The sequence below is a fragment of the Salvelinus namaycush genome, chromosome 12 (genome assembly GCF_016432855.1).
Source record: "Salvelinus namaycush isolate Seneca chromosome 12, SaNama_1.0, whole genome shotgun sequence".
NCBI lineage: Eukaryota > Metazoa > Chordata > Actinopteri > Salmoniformes > Salmonidae > Salvelinus > Salvelinus namaycush.
Window position 1 is genome coordinate 40,209,833 of NC_052318.1, and position 14,458 is coordinate 40,224,290.

At 44.1% G+C, this 14,458-nt stretch overlaps 1 protein-coding gene across 1 annotated transcript in view; it reads right to left on the minus strand.

Moving 5' to 3' along the window:
* Nucleotides 1-238: 238 nt before the first annotated feature.
* LOC120057537 (fibroblast growth factor 11-like) overlaps nt 239-14,458 on the minus strand; it is a 50,203-nt gene continuing 35,983 nt past the window's right edge. Inside the window, exons 3-5 of the mRNA XM_039006130.1 lie at nt 12,724-12,827; nt 581-779; nt 239-435 (exon numbers count right to left, since the gene is read on the minus strand). Coding sequence (XP_038862058.1) covers nt 239-435; nt 581-779; nt 12,724-12,827 — 500 coding nt within the window. The remainder of the gene's footprint in view (nt 436-580; nt 780-12,723; nt 12,828-14,458) is intronic.

The following is a 14,458-nucleotide window of genomic DNA, read 5'->3' on the forward strand; positions in this document are numbered from 1 at the left end:
TGGTCCAGCTCTCTCTCTCTGGTGATAGGTGAGAGGAAACCCTCCCAGAACCAGACCTGGTGAGCTGCTGATGAGCTGTTGACCCCTAACACTTCAGCATGGTGCAGCCCAGTGTACTTCTGGTAAAGGGGGCCCATGAGGGTCATTCCTCCAGCAAGCCCAACACATGATGGGTGATTGAGTCCCCATTGAGTTCTCAGTGTCACTGCTCCCCCTCCCCTCCCCTAGGTCCCCTGTGCTACGAGGCGTCAGCCTTGGGAGCTTTTTTCTCTTTCCTGCAGTTCTTGATGGAGAATGTTATTTCATGACGTTCTTCTGACGTCTTCACTGTCTTCCGAGCAGGGCTGTCTTTATCTCTTTCCTTCTCTTTTTCCTTCTCTTTTTCTTTCTGTTCATTGACTAGTTCGTGTAGCGATGGCTCCTTGTACATGGCAACTGTGGAGCAGAAGAGAGAAACAGTTGAGTGTCCAGTGCACATCTATGACATCTATGATAACTTAATATGTTTCTGATATATCCGTGTCTTATTTGTTCCTCTCAAACATTCATCATAGCTTGGACAGGAGGGCACGTGACCAACCTTCAATGACTTTAGGCAGGAAGTGTGCGGCTCCCTTGGTCTTCTTCACCCGGTTGCCCTTCATAACCTGTCCGTCGCGGTTGATACCGATATACCAGGAGCGGCCCGACTGGTTCTGGCGGTAGAGCATGGAGGAGTAGGTCACGTAGTAGTTCTCAAACACACTCTCCTTGAACTTACACTCTGGAGTGAAGTGTTCCTAAAGGAGAACAAACACAACAAACATCATGAGAGGATCGACTGTACCCATTAACCCAGAAACACAAACAGACATTCCAATGCATGCAGAGTATGTGCTCACAAATACCGTAGGCACACACACACGCTCAGTGAAAAACATATTCATTAAGAGAGTTGTGTCTAAGGGGAATGGAAGGGAATGCTAGGATTCTATGTGTATTCATGTTTCTTTGAAAAAGCGAGAACATCCTGGTCTTTGGGGAGAAGAGTGTGGAATTATTACACTCATAGAGAGGGATTACGTTATAGCATCAGTGGTATAAATTTAACAAAGCCCTCTAAAGGTACAGTGGAAGGGAGAAACCGCTGGGAGACTCTCCCATAAACAAAAGATTGACACATACCTACAAATACACGCACATAGTATGCAAATGAATAAATACACACACAACAATACATTCACAGTTATTTTGAAAACACATGAAAGTACGGAGGCAGAACAAATGGGTAAATGGAAGTCCCTTTCAACCTTCAAATTCAAAATTCAGTACAGAGCACTAACACACTGTAATACTGGCTGAAAGTGAACACACATAGCAGAACCCATCCCCTTCAAAGTTAAAGCTTATCCAACATTTATGGTGCAGCTCCACCTAAGACTTACCCCACACCTGTGTGTCACCGGTGTCTTATGGTAATATGGGCTCTAGTGTTATTGTGTTTCCTTGGGGCGACCCGAAACTTGGGGCGAGCAGAATCAACAACCTCTACGTCATTCAAGACTGTTGCTTTGTGAGAAGGTGTCCCCAAGTTAGAGCAGTTCCACCGAAGCCATGGCCCAGTAAAACATGGCTGCCGGCCCACGTAGATGGAAACAAAAAAGTCTGAGCCTTTTGGGTAAAACACTGGGGTAAATCTCAGATGGAAACTCGACAGTTATTGGCTGTTAGAACATCTCCCCAGTCCCTACACCAGTGTTTAACCCCTCTATGTCCAGCACTAACATAAGGACCACTAAACCCTGCAGAATGTTGCCTGGTGATTGTAACCACTAGCGACAGGTATACATCTCTCTTAGTCACCGTCAGCCTCCTTCCCTTGTCAGAGAGCAAACCTAATCTGCACGATTTATATAGTGCGAGCAGAAGGGCAGAAACAGCTGACTGAAGACTTTCTCTGGGGCTCAGTGAGACTGGGGGAGATGGTGGAGGACTGGGGGAGGACGAGTCGGCAATAAGAAGGGGCATTAAGGAGTCAGTAGTGGACTCGTCAGGGATGAAGGAGCTCCATGGTCACACGCTCCCAGATCATCACCTCTCACTTTCAAGGTGCTGGGCGTGTCTAGGAAAGTCAATCACGCGGTACCATATCTCCACCTCGCCCCGCTCCGCCACGCCCTCATATCCTTCCTCAGTTCCCCTCGAACCCGTTTTCTCTATTGTACCTCCGGACCACCTGAGCCACCCTCATCTGTAGGTACTTTCCACCCCCAGCCCCCCCAGATCACAGAGTTATTTATACGTCTTCTGTCAGGTTTGGTATCTTAAGGAGCTTGATAAATGATCTGCTTCATTCATTATTAATCAGGGTGGAGAGGGAGAGAAAGGGTATTTGGTATTTTATTAGGATCCCCATTAGCTGTTGCGAAAGCCATAGCTACTCTTCCTGGGGTCCACACAAAACATGAAACATGACATAATACAGAACATTAATAGACAAGAACAGCTCAAGGACAGAACTACGTACATTTAAAAACGGCACACGTAGCCATAATATCAATACATACACACAAACTATCTAGGTCAGATAGGGGAGAGGCGTTGTGCCGTGAGGTGTTGCTTTATCTGTTTATTGAAACCAGGTTTGCTGTTTATTTGAGCAATATGAGATGGATGGGAGTTCCATGCAATAATGGCTTTATATAGTACTGTACGCTTTCCTAAATCTGTTCTAGATTTGGGGGACTATGAAAAGACCTCTGGTGGCATGTCTGGTGGGGCTAGTGTGTGTGTCAGAGCTGTGCGTAAGTTGACTATGCAAACAATTTAGAATTTTCAAGATAAGACAAAACTAGAGCCTGCAGGACTTTCTTTACAGAGTGTGGTTTCAAAAAAGCAGAACATCTCTTTATTACGGACAAACCTCTCCCCATCTTTATAACCATTTAATCTATTATGTTTTCACCATGACAGTTTACAATCTAAAGTAACACCAAGTAATTTAGTCTCCTCAACTTGTTCAACAGCCACACCATTCATGACCAGATTCAGCTGAGGTCTAGAGCTTAGTTTTAGTTTTAGTTTTAGAGATGTTTAGGTCCAATTTACTGGCCACCCATTCCAAAACTGACTGCAACTCTTTGTTAACGGTTTCAGTGACTTCATTAGCAGTGGTTGCTGACAAGTATATAGTTGAATCATCAGCATACATGGACACACAGGCTTTGTTTAATGCCAGTGGCATGTCATTGGGAGAGAGAGGGTCTGAGTCTGAGGCCTTCTCCCCTGGTTCTCCCCTGGTTCTCCCCCAGGACCTGCAGTTGGAAGCAGGGCACCAAGGACAATTAGTCTCCAATCACCATAACCTAGGACCCTACCACTGACCTCTGTGTCACCATAACCCACAATCAACCTCTGAATCATCACCAGTCAGGATAACCCATTACTAAGACCTAGATAACCTTCAATTCTGAAATGACCCTCATGATAACACAATTTCCTCTCTGAAATTATACCCTCACGAAAACCCACCAGTCGACTTCTAAAATGACCCTGACGATAATCCATGTATTGTACTTGTAAACACTACCATGACGATAATCTTTGATAAATCCTGTGGAATGAGCCTAATTCTAACCCACATCTTCATTATGAAGTCGATCTAACAGCATATGTTAGCAGGACGTCTCCTGAGGTTTCCTGGAAAGACGTCAGCACAGAGGAAGGACCCTCATCATAACCTACCGCTAAACCCCTGAACTAATCATCCTCATAACCTCCAACTCAGCTACCATGACTGCTATGACTAATCTCATACAATCTAGTTTCTGTAATTACCATGCCTTTAATCCATGAGTCAGCCTCAAGGACCCAGGTAATCTACTATCTATCTCTGTAGAATGGAAGACCCCCCCCCCCCCCCCCCCCCCACAATGTGACCTTTGAACTTCCACTGAGTACCTATAGAACCACCAGTGGAGTAAATAATTGCTGAGTGTGTGTTGAACGTGACAGGGAGGGTCACCATTTTTAAGTGTAGAAGGGGGGTGACAAAATATTAAATTAAATAAAAATCTCATCCTTCACTTGTGACTTACTGACTGACTCGGGCAGCCTCCTTTCCCTGCATCTCCAGCCAGAATGAATTCTAATGAAAGCTGGCGAAATAGGTAATATCCAGCGTCCGTGCAGAGAATCCTGAGGATGGGAAGAACCTCTTTATCATGCAGAGCAGTGTCCCGACCTTCTCCTCACCCCTCTCCTTTCTCCTCCTCCTCCCTCAGTGCCTGATTACACCTATTCTACCTGCTCCAGGAAGCTGAACTCCTAACGCCACCATACATCACGCTACGTTGCTCTCCTGAAACACTAGTTAGGCCAAGGACTCAGGCCAGAGGCTAGTACACAAGGTGTTTACATTGTAACTGGTGCCTCTTCCTCACCCATCAGTCATTCCTACATTTAGGGCTATTCATGCAGATTCATAGGGAGAATCTCAATGGCATACTACTCTCCTAGCCTCCTTCTCAAAACCATTGGTTGAGAAAGCCAGAGGTCCCACCTCTCTGACCTTCTCCTCCCATGGGTTTTGAGAAGGAGGTGGGGAGAAAATGTGAGGAGTATGCAATTGAGAGTCTCCCATAGTGGGGGAGTTCTATGCCACTTTCTCCCTTTCAAACAACCTCCTTTCGCATAACAAAATGTCATCTTTAGCACTTCCTGCCACCTCTACTTTGTCTGTTCTTCTCTGATAAGTAAATCACCTCTTGCACCAGTGCAAATGCTTAGTAAATATGACGGGAGAGTAAAATACAATATGTGTTGGGCTCATAGTAAGACTGAGGTCCTGTTTCCTTGGTGTAGTGCTCTGTATTGCCAGCAGGGGTGGTAGTGACACATTAGGCAGCCCTGCCTGGGTCTGTTGACCATCCCCGCAGTCCCGGGTATTCTAGGAGATGCTGTGAAATCTGCCTAGCTACAGTAATCCCGCCATATTTTCATGGTGCTGCATTAACGCTGTAGCAACAACCCCCCTCAAAACTTTCACTGAATCTCCTATTGGGTCTTTCCTCTCTCTCTGTGTGTGTGTGTGTGTGTGTGTGTGTGTGTGTGTGTGTGTGTGTGTGTGTGTGTGTGTGTGTGTGTGTGTGTGTGTGTGTGTGTGTGTGTGTGTGTGTGTGTGTGTGTGTGTGTGTGTGTGTGTGTTTTGGAGTGTGCAGAGGTGGGGGACACTAGCACATGTTGTTGATGTTTTTAGAACCAGGAGCAGATGTTCTGTGACATGGCCTATTACATAAGTTAACCCTTGTGTAGTCTTAACATTCTGTATACTCCCCTTGTCCTAAGGGTCAAAAATGACCCGCCTTCACTAAACCCTTAAAATAAAGCAGCTTAATTGAATAATTTTAAACCCCAAATCTATTTTGCATGAAGAAACAACCTGTCATTCATCACAAACTTTGTGAATATCTGGGTTTTCCCGCTTCACAATGCAGAAAGACTGCATTTAATCAGTGGACACCACTCATTTTTATTAAAACACACCTGTCATAATTGTTTTCTATACTAAAGTAGAGGTTTATTATTATTATTATTATTATTATTGCTGAAGGTATTGCATAGGTGTAAACATAGTTTTTTAGCAAGAGATAGCACATATAGCCTAAGAAAGTAGCAATAACAGTCTTGAACTTTTTTGGCAACATAGTGATATATTCTTATATACTGTACAATGAGGAATTCAACTGCAAAATTCTAGCCTTCTCCCATTTTTTTAACCATTGCCCCCACCTACAAGGTGTATAAACAACAACAATAAACACGAATAAAATAAGATAATAGATAGAAAACAAAAATATGAAGAACATAAATCAATCATCTCTAATTAGCACATGTAGGACAGTATGCAAGTGTGTCTGCATGGACTTTGCAGATGTATTTTTCACATGTGCAGCACATAGTATTTGTTTTACAGTCCTTCTTTGGGGGCCAGAATTGGAATCTCCTCCTCTTGCCTGCCCCAGCTGCAGCCTCAGGTGGATCAGGACAAGATTCAGTCCCCTGAACAGCTTTCACAACCGCTGCAGAGGCTGCTGTGCGGGGGAGGCACTCCCTTCTTTGAATGTGTGGGGTTACAAGTGCCTTTCCCAGCTGCTCCAGGAACACCCTCCTCTTGTTTCGCTTATCAGGCATCCAGGTAGGGTTGATCTTGTTCCATATCACGAAAGCATTGTATGAGGACACATCAATGATGTTATGGAAGATGACCAGGGGCCAGCGGGCAGTCATTCTCCTGCAGCTGTAAGTTCCAATCACCTTGTCCAGGTTGTCCACGCATCCTTTGTTGTGGTTGTAGTCCAGGATGATGGCTGGCTTCCTATCCTCATGATCACTGATCTCAGCCGTTTTGTGCAGTGTGCTCAGGAGGACCACATTCTTGTTCCTCTTTGGGAGGTAAGAAAATAGAGTGGTGGTGGGGGTGAAGGCAAACTTTGATGAGAAGGGAGACCTTGTTGTGAGGAGTGCAGGGGGGAGCTCAGGCTTGTTCTTTCTAACTGTCAACCATTGTGATCTTCCTCTTCAGGAGCTGCTGGCTGAGTTCAATCAGTAGCACACATAATCTCAATTTCTCATTGTGTGTGTGTGTGTCTTTGTTGTTTTTGTGGTGTGTAAATGATTTTATAACTGCCGGGTCAAAAATGACCCTAAGACAATCTTTGTACCCTGGTGGTGTACAGCTTTCATGGAAATATGAACAAAGGCGATGTTTCACTTTTTTTAACGTTGGGTCACTCTAGGAAAAGTCATCAAATTTCAAGTTGAAAAAATATCATTTAGGGGTTTTTCTCTGCTGTTATACATAGTGTTGGGTCATTTTTTGAACCTTAAGGACAACACAAGGGTTAAGAAGGCATACAGTGCTGTGAAAAAGTATTGGTCGCCTTTCAAAGTATCTCTACTTTTGCATATTTTTGAAACTCTTTGTTATCAGATCTTCAACCAAAGTGAACAAATAACACAACAATTACATACTTATTTCATTTATTTCATTAAAAAAAGTTATGCAATACCCAATGTCATGCAAAAAGTTATACTTTTGACTCATCTGTCCATAGAACATTCTTCCAAGTGTCTTGATGATCATCCAGGTGCTTTCAGTTGCCTTTTGGCAAACTTCAGTCAACTTTTCAGACAAGATGGGTCCCGTTATGTCTGGCAAAAACCAAAATCTGCATTCCACATTAGGATCCTCATACCAATGGTCAAACATGGTGGTGGTAGTGTGATGGTTTGGGGATGCTTTGCTGCCTCAGGACCTGGACAACTTGCCTTAATAGAAGGAACCATGAATTCTGCTCTGTATCAGAGAATTCTACAGGAGAATGTCAGGCCAGCCGTCTGTGAGCTGAAGCTGAAGCTGAAGCACAGCCGGGTCATGCAGCAAGACAATGATCCAAAACACACAATCAAGTATACATGAAAATAGTTAAAAAGCAACACATTTAACATTTTGGAATGGGCTAATCCCAATTGAGATGTTGTGGCAGGACTTGAAACCAGCAGTTCATGGTTGAAAACCCACAAATATTGCTGAGTTACAGCTGTTCTGCATGGAAGAGTCGCTCAAAATTCCTCCACAGCGATGTGAGAGACTGATCAACTACAGGAAGTGTTTGGTTGCAGTCAATGCAGCTATAAGTGGCACAAGCCGTTATTGTAAGGGGGCAATTCATTTTTCACACAGGGGCATTGGGTGTTGCATAACTTTGTTAATTCAATTAAAAAAAATAAGTATCAATTTTTTGGGTTATTTATAAACTCAGCTTCCCTTTATCTAATATTAGGTTTTGGTTGAAGATCTGATAACATTCAGTATAAAAAATTGGCAAAAATAGAAAAAAATCAGAAAGGGGGCAAATACTTTTTCACGGCACTGTAGATGCACTTTTAAAGAGAGGGGTTAACAGAGGGTGAGGCTGACCTCACTGGTCATGTTGTGTGCACGAGCATTGCAATATACAGGTTATTCAATAATTTCACCCACACCTCTCAAGCGCTGGTCTTTGATTGGGCTGGAGGTTGTGAACGAGTGTCTGCGTACCCAAGTGCTAAAATAGAGCTTGTTTCTATTTGAGCCGCGCCACACGCTGCAAGTCCCCTCCTGACTGGATATCGGGAAGTTACAGACCTATGTGGAAGCTTGAAAGACAAAAGAGCTGAGATTAATTACAGATGAACTAAAAACACACTAGGCTTCCTTTTTTATCTGTGGATTAATCGTTGGAGTAGAGAAACACACGATTTTGTATGACTCTGGGTCAAAATTCTACTCTATACGCATGCCAGCTAAAATAACAACCAAATGTTCATCTCCCAGGACAAGCTAGCTAAATATCCACAAATGTTTCATGTGTGTTTCGACCTGCCCCGAAATGAATGTAGTTGATTCACAGTTGGTTTTGGTATTTTAACCTGCGTGCCCAGATTGTGTCTGGTGTGGATGGACAAAATCAAAAGCGCGACGGCGAACGCGAGCGCGTGGCGGTGTAGTCAGCATGTGAGGCATGCAGATGGCCCTCTGTCACCATAACTACATGGCCCTTCTCTAATGGTTTATGATGCCACGGCTTGGTATGATGTTATATTGTATAAGTGATAGCTAGGAGCAGAGTGAGTTGGGGCTAGGGGATGTGTAAGTGGAGTCTACTGCCTACTGTACACTCATCTCTGGGTTGATTGACAGTCTCTGTTGATGTGATTCACATGCAGGGGAGTGACAGAGGTGACCACGCATCCACCTCTCATCCCTTCATACCTCCATTTGTCATCCCCCTTTCAATATCCCCTTCATAGGAGAGAGAGAACGGAGGGAGATAGTGTACTTGTGATGTCTCTGTGTGTCATTAGATCAGCAGTGGTCTTTCTCATAGGCTCGGGGTAAATTACACAGCAGTGATACATCTGTCAAAACAAAGCTCTTTGTTCACAACACACTCACACCCAATACACATACAGATATGTACACGCTATCTGATGCTGTGTGGCTAGAAAGACTACAACAACAGATGTCACTGGTGCGGCAACCAAGTCTACATCTCTTACTTATTTGTACCATCTTAGCAGAGAGCCTTGGTGCTGGACTAATGATAAATGAATAGAAAGAAGGAACCCTGCCTGCACACAGCATTACTTCTCCTAAGTGCACTTCATTGCCTGGCTGGCAGCATGTCTGCCTCTGTATCATTCCATTCCGTGTCTCTCTACCTCATCCCTTCTTTCTCTATCCCTGCCGTTTTGCCCGATTACTCTTCTCTTCTTCCCCTTTCCTGTTTTTTCCAGCACTCTCCTGTTCTCTCCCCATTGTGATGAAGGTGATGCTGTCTGGACGGGTGTGTTGTCCTGCATCTCAATGCAGCCCTCACAGGTGAAGAATGGACTACACAGCCATTCATCAGGAAAGGTCTCTCTCTCTCTCTCTCTCTCTCTCTCTCTCTCTCTCTCTCTCTCTCTCTCTCTCTCTCTCTCTCTCTCTCTCTCTCTCTCTCTCTCTCTCTCTCTCTCTCTCACACACACACACACATACACACACACATACACACACGGATACAGCACCACATAGATATTACAGTGATTTACATGTATAACCTCACAAGCAATTAAACGCAGACAATAGAAATTACTCATACAAGCACAGACACAAACACAATTATCCACTCAAATATACACAACCGCATGTGTAAATTCTGCACACACATCAACCACTACACAAATGCGCTGAACATATATTACATCATAGACATTACAATTTAAGGTATGCATACGTACATCAACACACCCATTAAATACGCAATCACCGCGGTTAATTTCATAGGCCTGATTGGCATGCATTGGAACTGCATCTGTGAAATCTCTCAATTGTGCCTCTTCCCACCCACCATCTCTCTCTCTGTCTTTCTCTCACGCACGCACGCACGCACGCACGCACGCACGCACGCACGCACGCACGCACGCACGCACGCACGCACGCACGCACGCACGCACACACACACACACACAATCGGCCCCCTTCTCTCGCACATCTCCCCCCTCTCATGGCCCAGGAGGGTTTTCCAGAGAACACAGATGATAAAATGGGTCAGGACAGAGCTGAGCCCTATTTTTACCAGGAAAGAAGCCATTTTCCTGGAGTCTTCTACAGGTATAGGGAAGCTGAGGCTCATGGCTGAGACAACAGAGCTGTGACATGGAGTTCCCCCTTGTCATTAGCTCCAGACTGCCCTCCTGGGCTATGTGCTTCACTAGCCTGACAAAAGCTGGCTGATCACGCTTTTACTGCAATGCACATCCTAATTGAAAAGAGGAGGACAAAGAATCAAAGTGAGTGAGTGAGAGAGTGAGTGAGAGAGAGTGAGAGAGAGTGTGAGAGAGTGAGAGAGAGTGAGAGAGTGGGAGAGAGAGTGAGAGAGCGAGTGAGAGAGCGAGTGAGAGAGAAAGAGAGAGTTAGAGAGAGAGAGAGCCCTGCAGAGGCTTTCCCCAATGGCAGTGTCCTCTGTGTCTCTTGTTGTCACTCACCTCAGCCTCTCACCCACACAGTCACAAAACAGAATACATCAATGTTTCAAACATGCATCCGCACTCACAAACAACAGCTTACCGGTGTGTGACTGTAACACACACCAAACACACAAGGTTACACATTCTCAGCATTATTCTATTCTAAGGGAAGACACTCTGTCTGTCTGCTTGAAGCCACATAGAAGACCTATGTGAGTTACCGAGGGGTTTGACTGTGTTTCCTTTGAACCCGATACTCCTATTTCCTCTGTACACACAGACAAACGCCTTCTCATTGCAGAATGTTCATCTTCAGCTCAGGGATATTCTCTCTCTCTCACACTGACAGAGGTGTGGCTGTTACAACCTTACACCAACGCTCCAATGACTAAGAAATGATTGTTCTCCGTGACTCTCCCAACTTGAATGTGTCTGCCCTACATGCACTGTACGCTGACAGACTTTATGTATGAAGTATCGCACGGTTACGCCCTGTGTTTTAAAAAAGGGATTCTGTGACACACACACACACACACACACACACACACACACACACACACACACACACACACACACACACACACACACACACACACACACACACACACACACACACACACACACACACACACACACAGTGAGATTGAGTGAATGTTCCACCACTCTGTAATGCTATTGCTCTATGTCCTTTACAGTAGCACCAGACACAGTGTAGGTAATTGGTCACACTACAGTGGCTAATCCCTTGTTATTATTCTGCTGTTTTTATGTTGTGTGGCAATCTAGACGCTCGGGGCACAGTAACCTTTCATCCTTAATCACACTCAGAGCTTACACCCTATTACCTAAGCTTGGTAAAGAGACTTAACGCTGAACAGTACATCCTCAGTACAGACGCTGTACTATAGCTGCATACTGTCCTCAACGCCCATAAAATTGTACATTGCAGATTCAACGCAAATGTATACCTGCAGGCTACATGGACAAAATAAATATATAGACTACCATTCAAAAGTTTGGGGTCACTTAGAAATGTACTTGTTTTTGAAAGAAAAGCACATTTCTGTTCATTAAAATAACATCAAATTGATCAGAAATACAGTGTAGACATTGTTAATGTTGTAAATTACTATTGTAGCTGGAAAAGGCTGATTTTTAATGAAATATCTACATAGGCGTACAGAGGCCCATTATCAGCAACCATCACTCCTGTGTTCCAATGGAACGTTGTGTTAGCTAATCCAAGGTTATCATTTTAAAAGGCTAATTGATCATTACAAAAGCCTTTTGCAATCATGTTAGCACAGCTGAAAACTATTGTTCTGCTTAAAGAAGCAATACAACTGGCCTTCTTTAGACTAGTTGAGTATCTGGAGCATCAGCATTTCTGGGTTTGATTACAGGCTCAAAATGGCCAGAAACAAATAACTTTCTTCTGAAACTCATCAGTTTTCAGCTGTGCTAACATAATTGCAAAAGGGTTTTCTAATGATCAATTAGCCTTTTAAAATGATCAACTTGGATTAGCTAACACAACGTGCCATTGGAACACAGGAGTGATGGTTGCTGATAATGGGCCTCTGTACGCCTATGTAGATATTCAATAAAAAATCTGCTGTTTCCAGCTACAATAGTAATTTACAACATTAACAATGTCTACACTGTATTTCTGATTAATTTGATGTTATTTTAATGCACAAAAAAAAAAGCTTTTCTTTCAAAAACAAGGACATTTCTAAGTGGCCCCAAATTTTTGAACAAGGGTGTATATTTCTAAGTGGCTCAACTGCACCGCTGAATCCAAGCCCATGGAACAGGATGTGCAACTCCAGATTGAAGTCCATTTCAGCACCATGGACAGCAAACAGATTCTCCTGGCACAGAGTTCAGCATCATGGACAGAAACCAGATTCTCCTGGCACAGAGTTCAGCACCATGGACAGCAGCAACACAGACCGTAATTGAGGAGATTTCGCAACAGCAGTCCACTCCTGATATGGCTGTTCCAGCCGTTGCATGGTCATTATAACTGTCATTTAGAGAGCCAGAGCTTCACTGAGTATCTCTATTGCTGGCACTGGCCTATTGCCACACAGCCATTTCCCCCAGGTTTACTCAGAAACATTACTGTAAAAGACATATTGTCCAATGTTGCTACTGGTTTATGTATTGTTGAGCATGTGGACTCACAGAGGTGTAGAGGTACCCCTCGCTGTTCATGCCCAGGTAGAGCCCTGTCTTCGCTCCCTGGATCGCCACGATCCTCAGACCCACAGGAATCAAGTTGAATTGTGCTGCAGAGAGGCGGAAAGATGGAGGGAGGAGAGAGAAACATTAGAACATGAGACTGACATTAGACCGATCCAGAGAACAGCAATCAGAGATTTTCCTAGGATGTCTTCTATAGGAATTAACATGGCTGTTGTTTCACCTCTGAATAACCCTACCGGTCACAACCTCGCTGAGCCTAAGCCACAGTGTCATGAGCGAGATATGGAGTGTTGTTGGAGTGAGGCGCTATCATCACGTCACCTCAGGTTTGCCATACTCTTGCTCTAATCTGGTTGCAGCACCTCCCTGAAGACAGCTAAGAGGACTGGTGAAACAAAAAGGAATAGAACGAGAGCATATGAGAGAGATAGTGGGAGAAAACAAGGGAGAAAGAGAGTGAACAACGGAGAGGATGGAGTGACAAAAAGATGACAGAAATAGACGTCAGGAAGGGGCAGAGGCGGGAGGAAGGAAGGAAGAGAAAGGACAAGTCTATCCTCTATCTCTCTTGTCTCTTCTCACTCTCTCTGGGGCGTGCCGGGTTTCAGGGGTGTTACTGAGCTCTTCTACATAGAGACCAATGGAACCATCAGAACAGGACAACAGAGTCGAGAGAGTAGAAGACAGATCGGGTGGAAAAGAGAAAGTAGAGATGAGAGAGATAAAGGAACAATGATTGCTTCCATGGATTTTAAATGTGCCAACTAAATATCCTTATCAAATCCACACCCATTCTGAAACCTAAACCCGATGCAATAAGAAGCACAGCGTCTTTGTCAACATGTGATTGTGTTGTCTGTTTATTTGCAGACCTTGCTGTTTGTGAGGGGGCATCTGGCTCTCCCTATCTCTAAATATATTTGAACAAGATCTTTGTCAAATCCTCTTGTTGATTTTGTGTATTTTCACTGTTGACAGTTTCTAAAGGCGCTTTTGGGAATCAAATAAGATTAATATTGAAAGTCAATACATAAATCAAATCCATATTAAAAGTAAATCAACAATTCAATGAAACAAAGAACCTGCAGAGCGAGTGGTCCTTGAGGATGTCTCAAGTGGTTATTTACTTATATGCTGAATAACAACTATATTCTTGTACAACGATGTCACGGTATATCAAGAAAGCAGGCATGTTTATAAGTCTCCAATGTGACCTCCCCATTCTCTGCCTCACCATGCTGCTGTCTTCGCTCTTCCCTTTTCATCACTCTGTAGTGTCATAGTCACCCTGCACCAAACCCTCTGACAACCTCCAGCCCAATCAAAGACCAGTCAATCTGTTCCACACGCTCCTCTCTGCTCTGCTCCTCACACACACAGACAGCTGAGCCAGAGGAGGAGAGCTGAGGACAGACCCAGTCATCACACACCGCACACACACATCCCTCTCACTCCCCCTTCTCTCTTTCTGATCCATTCTCTCCCTTCCATCTCTCTCTCTATTTCTCTACTTCTCCTTCTATCTTCTCTTCACATGACCTCACTATATGAAGGATTTTATGGATGAGGGAGTTTTTTTTGCACCTTGTCATTTTAGACTTGTCATGCATTGTGTGTAACACTGAATATTTCAGTGTTTCAAATTGTGTGCTTAGTGTGTGTGTGTTTTGTGTACTGTTGCCATGGCCTGATCTGAGTTGGTGTTAATGGTGAT